A 15,245-nucleotide genomic window follows, 5' to 3' on the forward strand; every position below is an offset into this window, starting at 1 on the left:
TCCTTTTAGTGAATTACTTACTGATGCTCTTTAATGAGCATCAAATATAACCGTATGCTTGGTAAAATTATTTCTGTGGTCTGGTTTAATGAATACAGTCAGTTTTCCTACTTCTAACAGGAGCACTCCGATCTTAAGAGTGAATTAAATAATTTGCAGGCTGTTGAACATTATTGCTGGCAGTCATCAAGCAGCCCACAGAGACTCTTCCAGGTCTTCTTCTATCAATTAGTGTGGATCACAAGAGAGGGAGAGGTCAGACAGTCAAACCTAGTTGGCTCTGTAAGTTTAGCTGCCTTCCTATGGCACAAAAAACAGCTGTCAGAAAAACGCAAGATGCCTCCCAGTTTTGTTTTTATATACCAAAGCAACACAGATGTCTAGAAAAAGCCTATTTAACTTATTTAGGGATTCAGAATTGGACACTAGAATAGGCAAGTAAGAGTATTTGCTAGTGTATTGTAAGGAGAAATAGTAGCTGCAACCTTAGAGGGAAACTTACTTTGGGATTTAAATATGTTATTTTGCAATATGTTGGATCTTTTGCCCAAAATCTATGCAATTCTGGAAGTCACACAAACATTTAGAAATACCACGAAAGACAAATAATTTATAAGTACATGCATAGGGAAATAGAGGGCTAGAAGGAAAGCATGTTACTTGTATCAGTTTCATAAGTTTACTAGCACTTAACTAGACTTCTTCATGAAATTAAGAGCACCCAGAACCATACCTCAGTTTTTCCACACTGCTTCTAGCAGGGACATCAACATTTAAAGCCTCCTCCCTAAAAGGCATTATGTAATGTTGAATCCCATAGCAGCAGGGTATCACACTTGGCACTTGTTCTCTACTTCTGCCAGTACATTACTGATCAAATATTTGAACCAGGCATTTTAATGCTTTGAGAACAATTCTGAAGCTGTGGTCCAACGGCAATTTACAGTCAGCAGAACACATTAAGATCACCAGCTGTTGTTAAAATGACTAATGAGGTGTGACAATTTAAGTGCTAGTGCCCAGGACACTTAGTCCTTCTAGTGATATTAAACAAGCAAACCCTCCTGTAACAGACAATATTTTGCTTCTGTAATACTCTATGGATATTGCAGTTTGAACCAAGAAATGTTTGCTTTAAAATACGGTGTGGAATTCGATAGCTAGTTGCAAGGTGTCCAAAGCACTAATCTCAGGTGTGAGTTCACTTCACTGGTTGCATCATACTACACAATACCCCAAGACAGCCTTTAAAGTGTTTTTCTTAAACTACTTGCAAGTGTCATAACACACAGTGTAGGACTTCATGCCCAGGTGCTTCAGAAATTAGCAGTGTGACCTCATTTTTGTACAATAGCTAGTAAAATAGCCTCAGCTTCGACTAAAGACTTCTAGCCCTACATTCAGCTGAACTGGAATTAATTGGTCCCCTCCCTGTAAACTGCCAATTTTCACCAGATAAGGTGAAAGCTCTGGAGAGAGATGCCTAGCTGTGACAGCCACCAAGCAGCTTCTAGTTCAATTCCACAGCTATGGGAACACGGCACATGAACTTCCTTACTCAAGAGGCAATTCTAGCTGCTGCTCCATGATGCAAGAGAAATCTGGGAACACTGACCTTTCCGAAGGAATAGCCAGCCTCTTCAGAAAGCCTCAAAATGACCTCCCATTCTTACTAGATAACGTGACCTGAATCATCCCTGGGCATGCACAAGGATGCCCCAAAACCTGACCTAAGGCCACACTGACTACTGCTAGAGCTCACCTCAGACTGTGGTACCTGATATCCCCTACACAATGCAAGAGAAATGAAAACCACTCCTTTTGAGAACTCAAACATCACCAGAACCTAACGCTTAGGCTGGCTGAAAGTCCCTCAAATGGCAAGAAATCTGGTACTAGTAGTAGACTGCTACAGCTATTCAGAAGTCTGACAGTCCTTCATTAGACTAGCTTCTTCCACATTCAACACTTAGTGAAAATCATTGCACAACAGTGTAACAGTTGGAGTTCACGTTCATCTCTTGCAGCACTCTCTTCACCAAGGAATCAGAGAATTTTAACCATCTGGTAGGTGAGGGATATTAACAAAAGGGAAAAAAAAAAGCCCTCTTGAGGATGCAGGAACGGGTGCTTGGAATTAAAACTGAACCACACGCAGTCAAGGACTGCATTCAACAGCAGTTGATAAATCAGTGTGATAGCTCTGTAGACTGAAGCAGCCACAGAAGAGCAACTGCTGTAACCTGTCACCCCGAGCCATCCCTCACCATCAAGATCAGGTCAGAAGCTAGGGACAAGTGTTAGACCTTCCTGAGTAAATACTCCATGTTACTCTTTGACTAGTTTGACTGTAGCAGGGCATTTTCACATTTTTCTACAGAAATATATGAAAATACGCCCCAACAGAGATATATACATGACAGGCAACTGCTTCACAATGACTTGCTTTAAAATGTAAATTGTACAACAGCTCTGTGCCATTTTTGCACAAGTTCATTTCTAAAGTGCACTCATTCTGGAGCTGAGACTATTGCTGAAGTTTGCACAAAAAGTATGCATCTCAATACTTCAGATTTACCTCAGCTTCCAGAGCTCCCTGGAAAGGTTATTTGTAAGTTCTAGGAAAGCTGGGACATTGTCACACGAAGAAAGGCAGTTCTTGAGGTGACTTACTCCCAGAATTGGAAATCAGAAGCAAGCTGCTATTGCCGTGCACCCATACGCTACTTCTTTCCCTATTCCAGGCTTAATCTTCCACAATCTTGACTTAAGCCTCCAAAAGGACTAATACCAGGGGAAGGGAACCAGGGTGTAGCCTCCAGCCCGTACGGTTTCATTTCTGGATTTCCAATACACATACAGATGAACAGCTGTAGTCTCAGACTTAAAAGCTGTCATAACACACCCTCAGCTGACTAGGAGGTATCTGATCTCCACAGCTGCACTCTAAGGAACCATTTACTGAAGACATCCAACAGTCATACTTCAGTGGAATACACAAGCCTCCCCACCTGCCCTTGCCTCCTCTATGTTCTGAGCAATTCTACCAATTAACAAATATGCATTGATACTGTTCGTCTTAACCATTTAGGATGAGCAAAATGCGTTATTTTCTCTGCAAGTTTTAAGCAATAGGACTCCCATGACTTTTTTCTTCCAAGTACTTCCCACTGAACCCACACAAACTGTTCACATACCGTTCTAAAGTCCTCCTCAAATTTGTAAGCTCCACCTCCTGTGGCACAGAGCGTAGTATGCAAACTGGAGAAGTTCTTTTCACTACCCATCTGTATGAACCTGTGCATGGCACAGCTAGGAAAGCGGATGAAGTGCAGGTTTCCTTTGCGTCCACACATAGTCAAATTTTTCAGTTCGAGATGGACATCACGAATGCCAGTTTTGCCGTAGGCAGTATTGGAGGTCAGGTATTTCCTAATGCTTTTCAGGTTCTCCACCTCCTCCTGTTCCTCTTCTGCAGTAATGTCCTTAGGTTCGAAGTAGACCAGTTTAACCAACGTTCCACCGATATCCATTCCAAACCATGGAAACGCTAAGGATGGGGGTTTGGGAGGAAAAAAAAGAGAAAGCCACTGTAAATACACAGGTTAGCCACGGCACTTCAAATACCTGCTGAATGACAGTTCGGCGCAGTGCAAGTTACAGTATCAGCACCTGCTCCTAAAAGCTAGTGGTCACTCATGTTTCCAAACCACATGCACTCTCTAAGACTTCATAAAGCCTGTTAATAAAAAGAATGAAGAAAAATCACCAAAAATCCTTCTCTGGAGAAGCAGGTTGTAGAATGCAACCATAATTTTTCCAGGAAAACATTTTACTCCCCAGTCAGCACCTCTTGATGGAGCACATTTACAGCATGACACCTGGTCTGACTCCCAGAACTGATTCTTCAAGTAAACTGGAGGGGACACAGCCAAACAGGAGAGCAAAATCTCTCGAGTCACGCTCCCACAGCACATCTACAAACCCCCATCTGATACAAACTGGAATTTCTGCAATGGCAATGCTCTGCCTGAACAGCAGCAACCTGTGCCTCTCCCCTCGTAGTGGGAGTCTCCACAACGCACCACAACCAGTGTCTCTGTCAGAACTACAATTATTGCATATATTAGAATAGAATGAGCTGTTTTAAATTCAGTGTTTAAACCCCACTGACAGTCATCTTTACAGAGCATAGATTCCCTTTCCTGCTGTGTACATTAGCTATTATACAATTATGTAAGAAATGCCACTCTCTGCTTCTCAGCATATAGATTTGCCCCAGCTGTCCCAGGTCTACAAAAGCCTTTGTACTGGTAGCAGCAAGAGAAAAATCAGCACCCTCTTCTTTCTATAATAACTGAACAAGGTTGCTCTTCCTGTTCTACTCCCATATACATGCCCACATGCATTTTCAACAGTAAGCCAGGTAACTTTATGAAGCACTGAGAAGTAAGAACACAGAAGGTATACACACGTACTGCAGAAAGCAGCTTCTAGTAGCATTTCTTAGACAAACTGAAATTAAAAAGCACTCAAGTATGTTGCTGACATGCAAGATGGATTTCAAAAAGAGCAGTCACACAATCACCTCTCTGATTTTAGGGAGAAGCAAGCAGCCTTGACAGAAACACAATGCTACCGACTAGGGCATCCCAACTTAGTGCTGACACGAGCTCCAAACCACCGATACTATGTGCATCACTTTTTTTCTGCCAGTGAACCTAGCTATGAACAACTTAGGAAAAGAGATTTTAATAAGCACATGGGATAGCAATCACACTGTTCTTCCTTGGGTGATCACAGAGCAGTATGAAGTTACTAAGTTTCAGGCTGAAAGGAGCTTAGAGTCTTACTTCTCACCACAAGGGTCTCAGCCTATGCCTCATTCTTGCCTGACTGAATAATTCAAAAGGCTAAGTTTCATAATTATTAATACCAAGAGGAAAACAAAAAACACAAACCTTTAAATGCCAGATGCTTAAAATGGCTTCTTTGCTCCATTACTGCATGCCAAATAATCAATTTCACCCTGCTTTCCATAAACACAGGGAGGGTATAATGCAATTAACTACAATAAAGCTGCTTCCTTACCACTCACTTTCCATAAGAGCACCTACTGTTACCTATGGTAAAGTCTGGTTGATTTCATCTTCCATTCCCTACAAGCTGCAAGACACCAAGACATTGAAATGAAATCCAATTTGATGTTTAGGAAGATGTGTCCTATACCGAATTGATGCATGTCGGCTCCCTGAAATGAGAAAAATTTGAAACAAGTGTTTTAAAAACAGACTTTATTTTGAAAGGGCGAAATATTTTACCATGTAGTAACATGTAATTCAATCACTTCTGGAAGTAGAAGAGAAATACTTAAGCAAAAATAGCCAGGTCCACACTGTACAACACTGCAACGCAGTGGAACTTTGGATGTCAGTCCCAGTAGTGATTTGCACAAATCTTTGCTTAAGCTACCGAGATCTTTAATTACTTGTTGCACTGGAACATTAAGTCTCCTCCACCTAGGACATATCTTAACTATGCAAGCAGGAAGTTTAATATTAAAAGCAGCGTGGTTGGACTGTGTCATGCAGACCCAGCCTATTCCTAAGAATACACTGAACACCAATATTCTAACATTACGGACATGAACTCTGCTATAATCTACCTGCACTGGCAGTTGCTGTAAAGCTGTTGTGCAGATTCAGTTTCTGAGGGGGGAGAAGCATTCCTTCCCCTTATTAAATATAAAGCCAGTAATGAAAGTGTAAGTGCTAATAGCTCCGAGTTATTCATAAGATGTAAACGTCCTGGCAGTCATTTAACTTCGAGAAGTCATAATTAAATCATTAACAAACAAGAAATACTGTAAAACAAAACAGAAACAAAAAACAACCACCACCACCACATTATGTCAAGTCTGTTTATTTCTTGGGATAGGTATGCAATGCTCATTTAAAAAGCAAGTGGAAACACCAACTCTTTTTTCCAGTTTATTCTCTCCATGAATCTAAGGCTCTTTCCTTTTGCTGTGAGCCAAACAGTGAGCTACAGAACAAAAAGAACTTTGCTCCTACAACAACAGCAGTTTTCTTTAGCACAAGTAAATAAAGAGCACAAGATCAGACCACAACTACTGATATTTCAGCTATGCAAGAAAACAGCTTAGTTTTCTTCACAGCTGCTAACACTGGTGATCTGTTGCTAACCCCTTGCAGTAAAGGAGACATATTTTGGTCAACTGGGACATAAACCAAGTGTCAAAGTTTCTGACGAGTCCTGCTAAAATTTGAATAACCTCCATGTAACTGGAGTCACAGTGCAAACTTCTGCATTCCAGTAGCTATTTCAACAATTTACTTGTTGTACCTCCTGTAACCATCAATATACCCTGGAACAAAACACAACACTCAAGCACCACCAGGTCTTTCCAGCATCTTTAGACAGCCCACCCTAGTGAGTTCTTCTACACTTCAGCTTTCCTGACTCGGCTAATGCAGTATCAACAGGAGCACACAGGCAGGCCTGGCTGCAGGTGGTCCTGGCTTCTCCTGCCTCCCTGAATGCAGACAGTAACACCATTCAGAGGCCACCAAAATTACAAGGTCCATCACTGCTGCAACCAGAGGGTATGAAGAAAGGTATCTGTCTCCACGGACCTGAGAGGAGATAGGGGGAGAAGTGTTATTTTATTTAACACTAGAATTTGATAACTTAAAATGATGCAAAGTTCAGTTTCTTGGGTAGTTAAAAACCAAAAATGCAAGAAGTGAAATAAGTGAGATCTACATCCTAGCTGATAGTTTGAGATAACTCAAAATCATGTGATTTACTACAAAAAATGAATTATCTGGACATGTTGCAGAATGCTTCTACAGCGTAAGAAGTGCACTTCTCCTTAATTAAAATTATCTGATAAGACTTGTGAGCTGATTTCTCTCTTCTCAAAGACAGTATGCAGTATACCTATTGGCTCAATGAAATCCGTTATTGTAGAGAAAATATAACTACCCTACTGTACCAGTGCACTGCAGTAAGTCATAAAAAGTGGTAACACTGTGAAAGCTAGGCCTAGGTCCGACAGAAATGATACAGAAAGCATCAAGATGAATCATGCTGTCTTAAAAGCCTTGCATAAATCAAAAGCTCCACTTAATCTTCTTGTGAAAATTTATTCTCTGTATGTTAATAAACTGCACCACCTTACCGGTTTGTTAACTAGAGAGAAAAATTTCCATTACTCCAAAACTTAGCTGCAGAAGCATGTGACAATGCAAACAGAAGGTATCCACAGCATTGCATAATGAGGTAATCTGATGCACACCAACAGCTGTGCTATCTGGGGGAAAGGTTCACTCATGAGAAATTCCATGATACACTTCACCTAGTTTCTCCACAAGCTATGAACAATATGAACCCACAAAGCTTTTCCTATAAGGCACATTACAGTTAAAATTGAACACGTTTGATTTTTAATAATCCTACCACTAACAGAATTTAAGGCAGGGCTAGGGAGAAGAGTATCAGCCTAATCTGCTCCTCCTCCACTACTCAGGAGATGTAAAGGAGAGCTCCTAAGCCACTCAGCAATATTGCCCCCAATTAAAAGGGATAACATAGGGCAATCCCTTTCATCCATTTCAGCAATCATCACACAAAGGTAGTTGTGATGATCATCTCCCTACAACAGGCAGTAACACCTCTGCAGCCTTAATTACACAAACCTGGCTGGTCTCATTCAGCCTCCTTTCATCAGTAAGGAATTCCCTTTCCCTGCACTTGTCTGAATTGATTCTTTCCCTCAAGCGCAGGTACAGTATCTCAATATTTTTATCAATAACTTGAACGATGATATCAATACTCTTTGATACCTTCACCATAAATCGCAGATAAAAGACCTTAGCATCTGCTGCTTGTTGTCTTGTTTGTTTTTTTTTTTTTTCCTGGATGCATGTGACGAAATCCTATGATTTCATTTACATCTTATTTCCATGGCCTGATGCACTGATGAGCTAAGAACTTCCTGCTTTAATTGGGACTGGAAGAGGGGAAAGAAAGCCAAGACTAAAAATAGAGGGGGGGAAACCGAAACGAAAGTCACGCATAAGATAGGATATTCTCCTCACAGCTTCTGAAAGCTGCTTTCCATTTATAAAGCAGTAATAGTTTACATATATATTTCAATCACTCCTTCCTATTTTGCACAGTTATTCTGAGCAATCCAAACATATGTTTTAAAATGGAAGCATTTGTTTTCCTTTGAACAAAAATAGAATATGTAGCTTAACAGATGAATTATAAGTGCTTCGTAATGGAAGTTTCTTCAAACCTTACACCCGCATTAAGTGTGGCTTTGCAGCTCATTTTCAGCAGCAAGCTCTTACTGAATGCCTGCCTCCTCATCACAAAGATGAAGAAAAAAAATCTTAAATCCCAAAGCAGAGCTGTCTGTCAGACAGGTGTGACCATCCATCCACATGTAGGTACCTCTGTTACCACAAACCTATTTCTGAAGACAGCAGCATGAGACTAGGTCACTACCTCATGGATAGCTTCAGAAGAAGACAACCAGCCAAAAGCCAAATTCACAAAGCTGCAAGCGATGATCACCTGACAAGATCTTCCTTCTTGCATCTGACAGCGCCCAGCCCAATGGCAGCGAGAGGATCTAAGCTTCCCTCTCCTGTTGACAAAGCATTCCTCACGGTAGGGCTGGCATGCGGCTGGAACCCGCAAGATGCTCACTCACCACAACACGCCCACTGGTTCAGCTGGGTACGACGAGCCCCATTCCTCAAGCAGCTCTTACATCTGCCTACATGCAAATCGGCTGGAGACCTGAAAAGCAGTGTGCCTCCAGAAATAATTTACAAGATTAGAAAATGGTGGGATATTCCAACTCCTTGGACAAAACATCAGCATCCAGTAGCACTTGCTCACCGTGTCAAAGAGTGGTAAGATCCAAACCATTTCACTCCCTGTGCTCTCCATTAAAAGCCATTCTGTAAGTCATGGCGTTCCACATTTAACATCACCACAACCGAAAAAAAAGAAAAAAGCTTTTCACATTGAAATACCTAGAATAAGTAGTGCTGCATAACTATGCTGCATCCATGCCCCACAGATGTTACGATGTAAATACTGGCCAAAAGCATTATTTACTGTGGAGCTGCAACTTGTATTTGATCGGGGCAGCTGTAAGGCACATTGGGTGTAAGTAGTCCTGCTGCCTCCAAGCATGCATTATTTGACCTCCACCTATTACCAAGTGAAGTGTGGAGAGATCTGAGATACTGCTTGAATAGAGACCCCAAAACTTTATCTTAATTTCAGAAAAGCAGTCCAATTAAGAAGTCCAGCTGGCTTCTTCCCTATGCGAGATGTAGAACAGTGCCATCAAGTATCTGTCCAGGTAACTGCCATGCAGAAATCTTGGGTCTTACTTGGCTACGGTGCTCTTCTGTGGAGATTGGATCAATGAAGGCACTTAACTGTTCTTCTTTCTTCTGTTCAAAGATCACATTTATACTGAACATGGTGACTTCAGCAGGTTTTTGGAATTTGAGGAATTCACAACATTTGACTAGTTTATCATCACCCGAAGCACTACAGAGCACAAGGCATCATAACAGGTATTTGGCTGTATTTGTTACACCAGGCTGCAGTACAGACAGGTAACAAACCTCAGCTCCACAAAGGGCCTGCCCCAGTGGGGCCAGAAAACTGGTGGAAGCCTGACACCCCCAATAACTCACCTGGTTCAACCAAGAAAGAAACAAAGCCAAGACCAGCTCTTCGGCAGGAGGCAAGTTAGTTCCCAGATCCTCTCTCACCACTGAGAACAGCAAAGAATGTGGGTTTCAAGGGGAACCCCCCCTCCTCAGAGGGGAGAAGGGCTTGGGAACACAGAAGTCTGCTGCACCTTGGCAGGAAGTAAAATCATTCAAGAAAACATGCCATTTGTGAGGATTTGAAGGAAGAATTGCAACAGAGTTTCATTTTTGGAATATTGAGAAACGACAATTAGCTTCATCACCATGCAAAGCAAATCCCACAATCAATATTCAAGTCTTACACACCATGTGGCAACTGCACCACATTTTGCAATGTGTCCCTAAGCACAGAACAAACATCTGTAAAGAGCAGGATTAAACATAAAAACAAGAAAAACAGGACTGTGTAGTATTCTCTGGAGATGGATGCAGTGGGAAGCAATGCAGCACCAGAACACGAGTCAGATTTAATCAACTTTTTAAGCTCAGGATAATGTGTTATCATGCTTTCCTGGAAGACTAATACTAAACTGCAAGTTAATTTATATGCTTTCTGGACAAGAATAAAAGGATGAGATCAGCAACAATTTATGCATTTCAAATGAAAGACAAAAATTGCCCACAAGAGAGTTATAAAAAGCACTTCTTCCCTTGGCTGCTGTTTTCATTACAGCCCTCTTCAGAAACCCCAGAGCCGAAGGCTCAGCTGCTGCACATCCTGGGCAACACAGCCACTGTCACCTGGGCTCTGTATGCTGATGAGCTATTTTTCCCCCCAAATTGGGAGGGAATCAAAATTCCTTGTTTCTGTTTCACTCATGATTGCACGACCCCTTGGAAGCCTTATTCTTTGCTTCGGAATAGTTTTAAGCATCATGAAGAGTTTGATATACAAGTGCTGGCTCTTCTGAGTTCCACCAGATGAAGGTGGAAGTTAGTTCAAGTTCTTTTGGTTTTGCTCTCGAAGGAAATTTTGGAAAAATTGAAGGAACTTTTGGAAACAGAGCCGGTTTGCAGCGGAGATCGATGTGGTCAGCAGCACGTTAGGTCCGGTGGCAGTCTGCTTTAGACAGCCACAGGTACCGCAAGCACCACAGCACGAATCGACACGGAGACCACTGGGAGGGAAAGGGGGAGGCAGAGCTCAGCAGAAGCGTTCAAGCAGCAGGAGGAAAGCTGCAGCTCTTCGAGGCTGCTCCTGACTATTTCGCTGTGCTGAGAAAAGCCTGTGAGCATTCAGTCCAAAACGAGAAACCCCCCGAAGGGCCCTGCCTCCCCCCCCGCTACTCACAGCGCTGCTTGTGCACGATCAGCTTCATGGAGGCGGCGCGGCCGGCAGGACCCCCGGGAGCCGCCCGAGACGCGGAGCCGGGCTGAGGGCAGAGCCGGGGCCGCCGCCCGCGTTTGTGCGGGGCCGCCGCTCCCCGCCCGCCGCCGCCCCATTGGCGCAGGGCGGGGCCGTGCCGGGCGGGCGCCGCCGCATTGGGCGAGCGGCGGGGGCCTCGCTCCGCCCGCGGTGGGAAGGGGGGGGGGGAGAGGATGGCGGTGGCGGCCGGGCGCTGCCGAGCCGGGCCCCCCGCGCTGGGCACTTACGTGGCCGGTGCCGCCTGCCCGAGTCCCTCCGGCGGCGCAGCCTGCACTTCTTGGCCGGCGAGCCGTGGCCGGGCGGCGGCTCCGTGCGGAGCAGCAGCGGGTGCGGCGCCTCTCCACAGCCGCCGTTGGCGAGCGGCTGGCCGGGCGGCGGGCGGCCGGCGTGCAGCAGCCCGCCGAGCCGCGAGCAGGACGAGGCGGCGGCGGCGGCGGGCTGGGCGCGGAGCTGCTCCCCCATGGCGGCCGCCTCGGCCCCTTTGTCTGCCGGCTCGGCCCCGGCTGGGCGCGCCGGAGCCTCCGCTCACGCCGCCCGGGGATGCGGCGCCCGCTCCCCCCTCAGCCCGGGGACGGCGCAGGCGTGGTGGCCGCAGCGCGCTGCGGAGGGGCCGGGCCCGCCGCGCCCCCCCCGGCACCTGCGGGGCCCTCGGGAACGCGCCCTGGGGGGGGGGGAGGAGGCGCGCTCCCGACACGGAGCCGGCGGCAGCGACCTTGGAGGCGCCCGGCCCGGGGCTCCGCCTGGCCCCCGCCCCGCCGGGCCGCGGCCGTGCCCTGAGGAGAAAAGAAGGTCGTTTGTGGGGTGGCCGCCGGCGAGCCCCGCGGCTCCTCCTCGCACCCGAAATTAGCGCTGTGCGCGGTGCCCCCGGGGCACGGAGCCACGCCGACCGCCTCCTGACAGGGATGCCGCGCTGGAAAACGGCCTCCAGAGAGGGAACGAGGAGCCCTCCTGCTGCCTGAGCCCGCCGGACCATACGCACGGCACCGAGAATGAGCCATGCGTGAAGCCGGGGAAGTGAAAAGTGTGTCTGAGAACAAACAGCACGAACGATTTTCCTCATAAAACCAGTTTCTGGGGAATCAGGATTGTCCTCATGATACACCAGCAACTGCTGCCATCGCCAGCCCCGAGGCAGCTGCCCTGAATGGAGGCAGCACACATTTACTGCTAGGAGCTGTAGGACTTCCAACGGTGGAAGTCACCAAGAACTCACCACCTTACTGAATGACATATAACTCAACCCAAGACCGCTGTTCCCTGGGCTGGCATTCAGGGACCTGCACAGCTGTGTTTGCAGTAGGCAGCTGGCTGGCAAGGGTTTGTACATGGTATTTGGGACCGCTCAGGTCATGAGGAGTCCTTGCTGCTTCCGTCCCCTGGCCAGCAAAGGCTGTTGCCGTCTCCATCCATGACCCAGGAGCTGACCGCACACACAGCCAGCCCGATGCAGAGCAGATCTTCCTCCAAACCTGTTTTTCTCTGCAACTGCAGCCAAACTGGGAGTAGACGCGTGGGCACTTACCACAACTCGGCTGAAGGGCGGCAACTTTTTACCTTACCCCACCAAAGCAAAACCACTTTTAATTGCATGCTTATGTTTCCTTGTGGTAGGAGAAGCAGCCCTTCTGCTGACTCTGCAATGGAATGTAGTACCTGGTTCAAGTACTGCATCCAACCTTAGGCACTAAACTTCCAGAATAACTAACAAAGGATAAAACAACAACACTGGAAAGGGAAGATTTGAAGGGATATTCAAACCTGGAATGGGTAACAGCAAAGGAAATATATTGTGGCTGCTGAGAAACAAGAAAGAATTCATGAATGTTAGCTACAGTATGGGAATTTTGATTTAGACTTGAGGCAGGTATTTCCTAGAATGAAGTTAGAGAAGCATTAGATGCTTTGAAGGCCTGGCCTAGATAACTTTTTGAGATTCTTTCCAATCTTATATTTCTAATATTTCCCTAATGTTTTGCTGTAGACACTGCACAATTATGTCCAGGGTAAAAGTGGAATGGATTGTGCTGAATGGAAGGAGGAGGTTAGGACAACATTCTGTTAGGACATGATCCACATCAGTCACAAGTTCAGAGGCAATACAACAAGAGGAGTGTCACCCACAAATAATATTGGAGAAAATATAAACATGGAGAAATGTTAGAGTGGTCCAAATCAATCAACAGGTTTTGCATACAAGGACAGATTCCATTCTAAGTGCACAAGTTGCCCTAATCTTGTAAGCTTTCTGTCATGTATCAACAAAAACACTTTCCAAATTTTTTGCATTACTGTGGAAAGATTACATTTCAAACTAATGTGCTGCTTTACCAAAACAATTTCAGACTCTTGTACGGACGAATATCACATGAACTGATTTATGTACTTCAAAATACCACTTTTTTTTTTTGTTTGTTTGTTTGTTTTAGTTTACATTGCTTCATTTTGAAAAGCTTTTAAAAAGATTTTACATAGCCTCTCAATTTTAGTTTCAGAATTCTTCCCCTCTTCTGTAATGCAAATTAAGACAAAATGGATAAAATCAGAGGATGTTTAATGCATCGTGATGACCTGTGAGGGTTTAAAATGAAGGAATCTCATGCCCTGAGGTGTACATAGTATTGCTATAGTGTAACTAGTCTAACACTGACTCACTGCATATTATTTGGATGTCAAACATTTCATCCATTATTCCATTCCTGCCTGCACTTCAGATGCCCAGCTTTGTATCGCCTCTACTTATTTGTTCATAAACACACGGAACCAGGCTGTAATATTCTAACTCTATAAGTCAGTTCCATCAAACTAGCAACCACATCATGGTTAAGATACTTTACCACAGGAGCAAAAGCCCTGTACCCCAAGCCCTACAGTTTCAAGCCCAGTGGCAATGAGGGAAACAAAAAAAGAACAAACACACAAGCAAAAAACAACAAATGCCCACATTCAAGTGTCTTCTAATCAGGCAGGCAACTCTGCCTGAAATTTTCAGGAATTTCTTGCTCATTCTGTGTGGCTCACATATCCCCAGATTGAGGCAAAGCTGAAGCAAGCACCAAACAGGTGCAGGCCACATGTAAACCCAGTACCCAAGAACCCCCTAAAACTGCAACAGAGCACCGGTGTTATTCTAATTCAAAGCCAGTCAACTACAAAGCTTTGGTCATATTCTGGAGAGAAGTGGTAATAAGGAGCGACATCTTTTATAAGAAGCAACATCCTTCCCGAATTATACAAACCATACTATGCAATGTGAAGAGTGTAAGGAAACAGACTTCTGGTTTAGCTGCCTGCAGATTTATGTCCGAGGGATTGCTGGCACTCTGCCATTCCTGCTTACGTTTCCATTCAGGTTACTTCTATTTTTATCCTGTTTCTATACTACAGGAATGTCATACCAGTTTATACCAGTTCTTATTCAATTTTTCCTCTTAGAAAATAAATACAGCACAGCTTAATTAACATTAAAAATATTAGGAACATTGCTTTCAAAAATCAGATACTGTTGATTTGTTTCAGCTACATTCACATATTCACACATATCTGAAGGAAAGTGCCATGTCCACGAGTCCAGTCCTTTTTTTCAGATTTCTTTTCCGATTTCTTCAGAACCCGGGGAGGGATTACTTTTTTTTTTTTTTTTTTTTTTTTTACTGAAACCATCCATTCTTTCCCTCCCCACCCACCTCTTGGCTCTTTTCAGTTATGCCTTCTGTGACACTTAACAACTGTTTTATTTTGCGAAGAGCTGCTCTGTTCCTCTACACAGCCAAAGCTCATCTCCCCACCACTTGGCTCAAGGGAGAGAAAGACAGAGAGCAGCACTCTAAGCAGAAACCTAGCATGGTGGTCTGAAAAGCCATCAGGAAAAATGTTCTTTCACTTCACTGATGACAAATTGTGCACTGATAGACCTCTAAGCCCAAGCCCACAAGCTGAGTGTCCTGGCAAGGCAGGATGAAGGCTGCCTGGGAAGTTTTTCTGGGACACCACCCGTATATCTGACAACACTAACTAAGACATGGGAGTAACAGTTAAGAGAGTACACAGGCATAGTCGGGCCTCACCAGTCTGTCCATTCAGACTTTTTGCTGGCTGAGTGGTTTCCACAG

General features: G+C 44.7%; 1 protein-coding gene across 3 annotated transcripts in view; it reads right to left on the minus strand.

The window, feature by feature from the left end:
- PANK1 (pantothenate kinase 1) overlaps window positions 1–11,670 on the minus strand; it is a 29,466-nt gene extending 17,796 nt beyond the window's left edge. The window contains exons 1-2 of one of the 3 annotated variants that reach the window (XM_084289859.1): window positions 11,364–11,670; window positions 3,198–3,550 (exon numbers count right to left, since the gene is read on the minus strand). In XM_084289859.1, coding sequence (XP_084145985.1) covers window positions 3,198–3,550; window positions 11,364–11,598 — 588 coding nt within the window. In that variant the 5' untranslated portion in view covers window positions 11,599–11,670. Of the gene's footprint in view, window positions 1–3,197; window positions 3,551–5,123; window positions 5,255–11,061; window positions 11,195–11,363 lie in introns of those variants that run through there. The other 2 variants (XM_084289860.1, XM_084289861.1) reach the window with 2 other exon arrangements.
- Window positions 11,671–15,245: the final 3,575 nt, after the last annotated feature.

Source organism: Netta rufina (assembly GCF_964035555.1).
Source record: "Netta rufina genome assembly, chromosome: 7".
NCBI classification, from domain to species: Eukaryota; Metazoa; Chordata; class Aves; order Anseriformes; family Anatidae; genus Netta; species Netta rufina.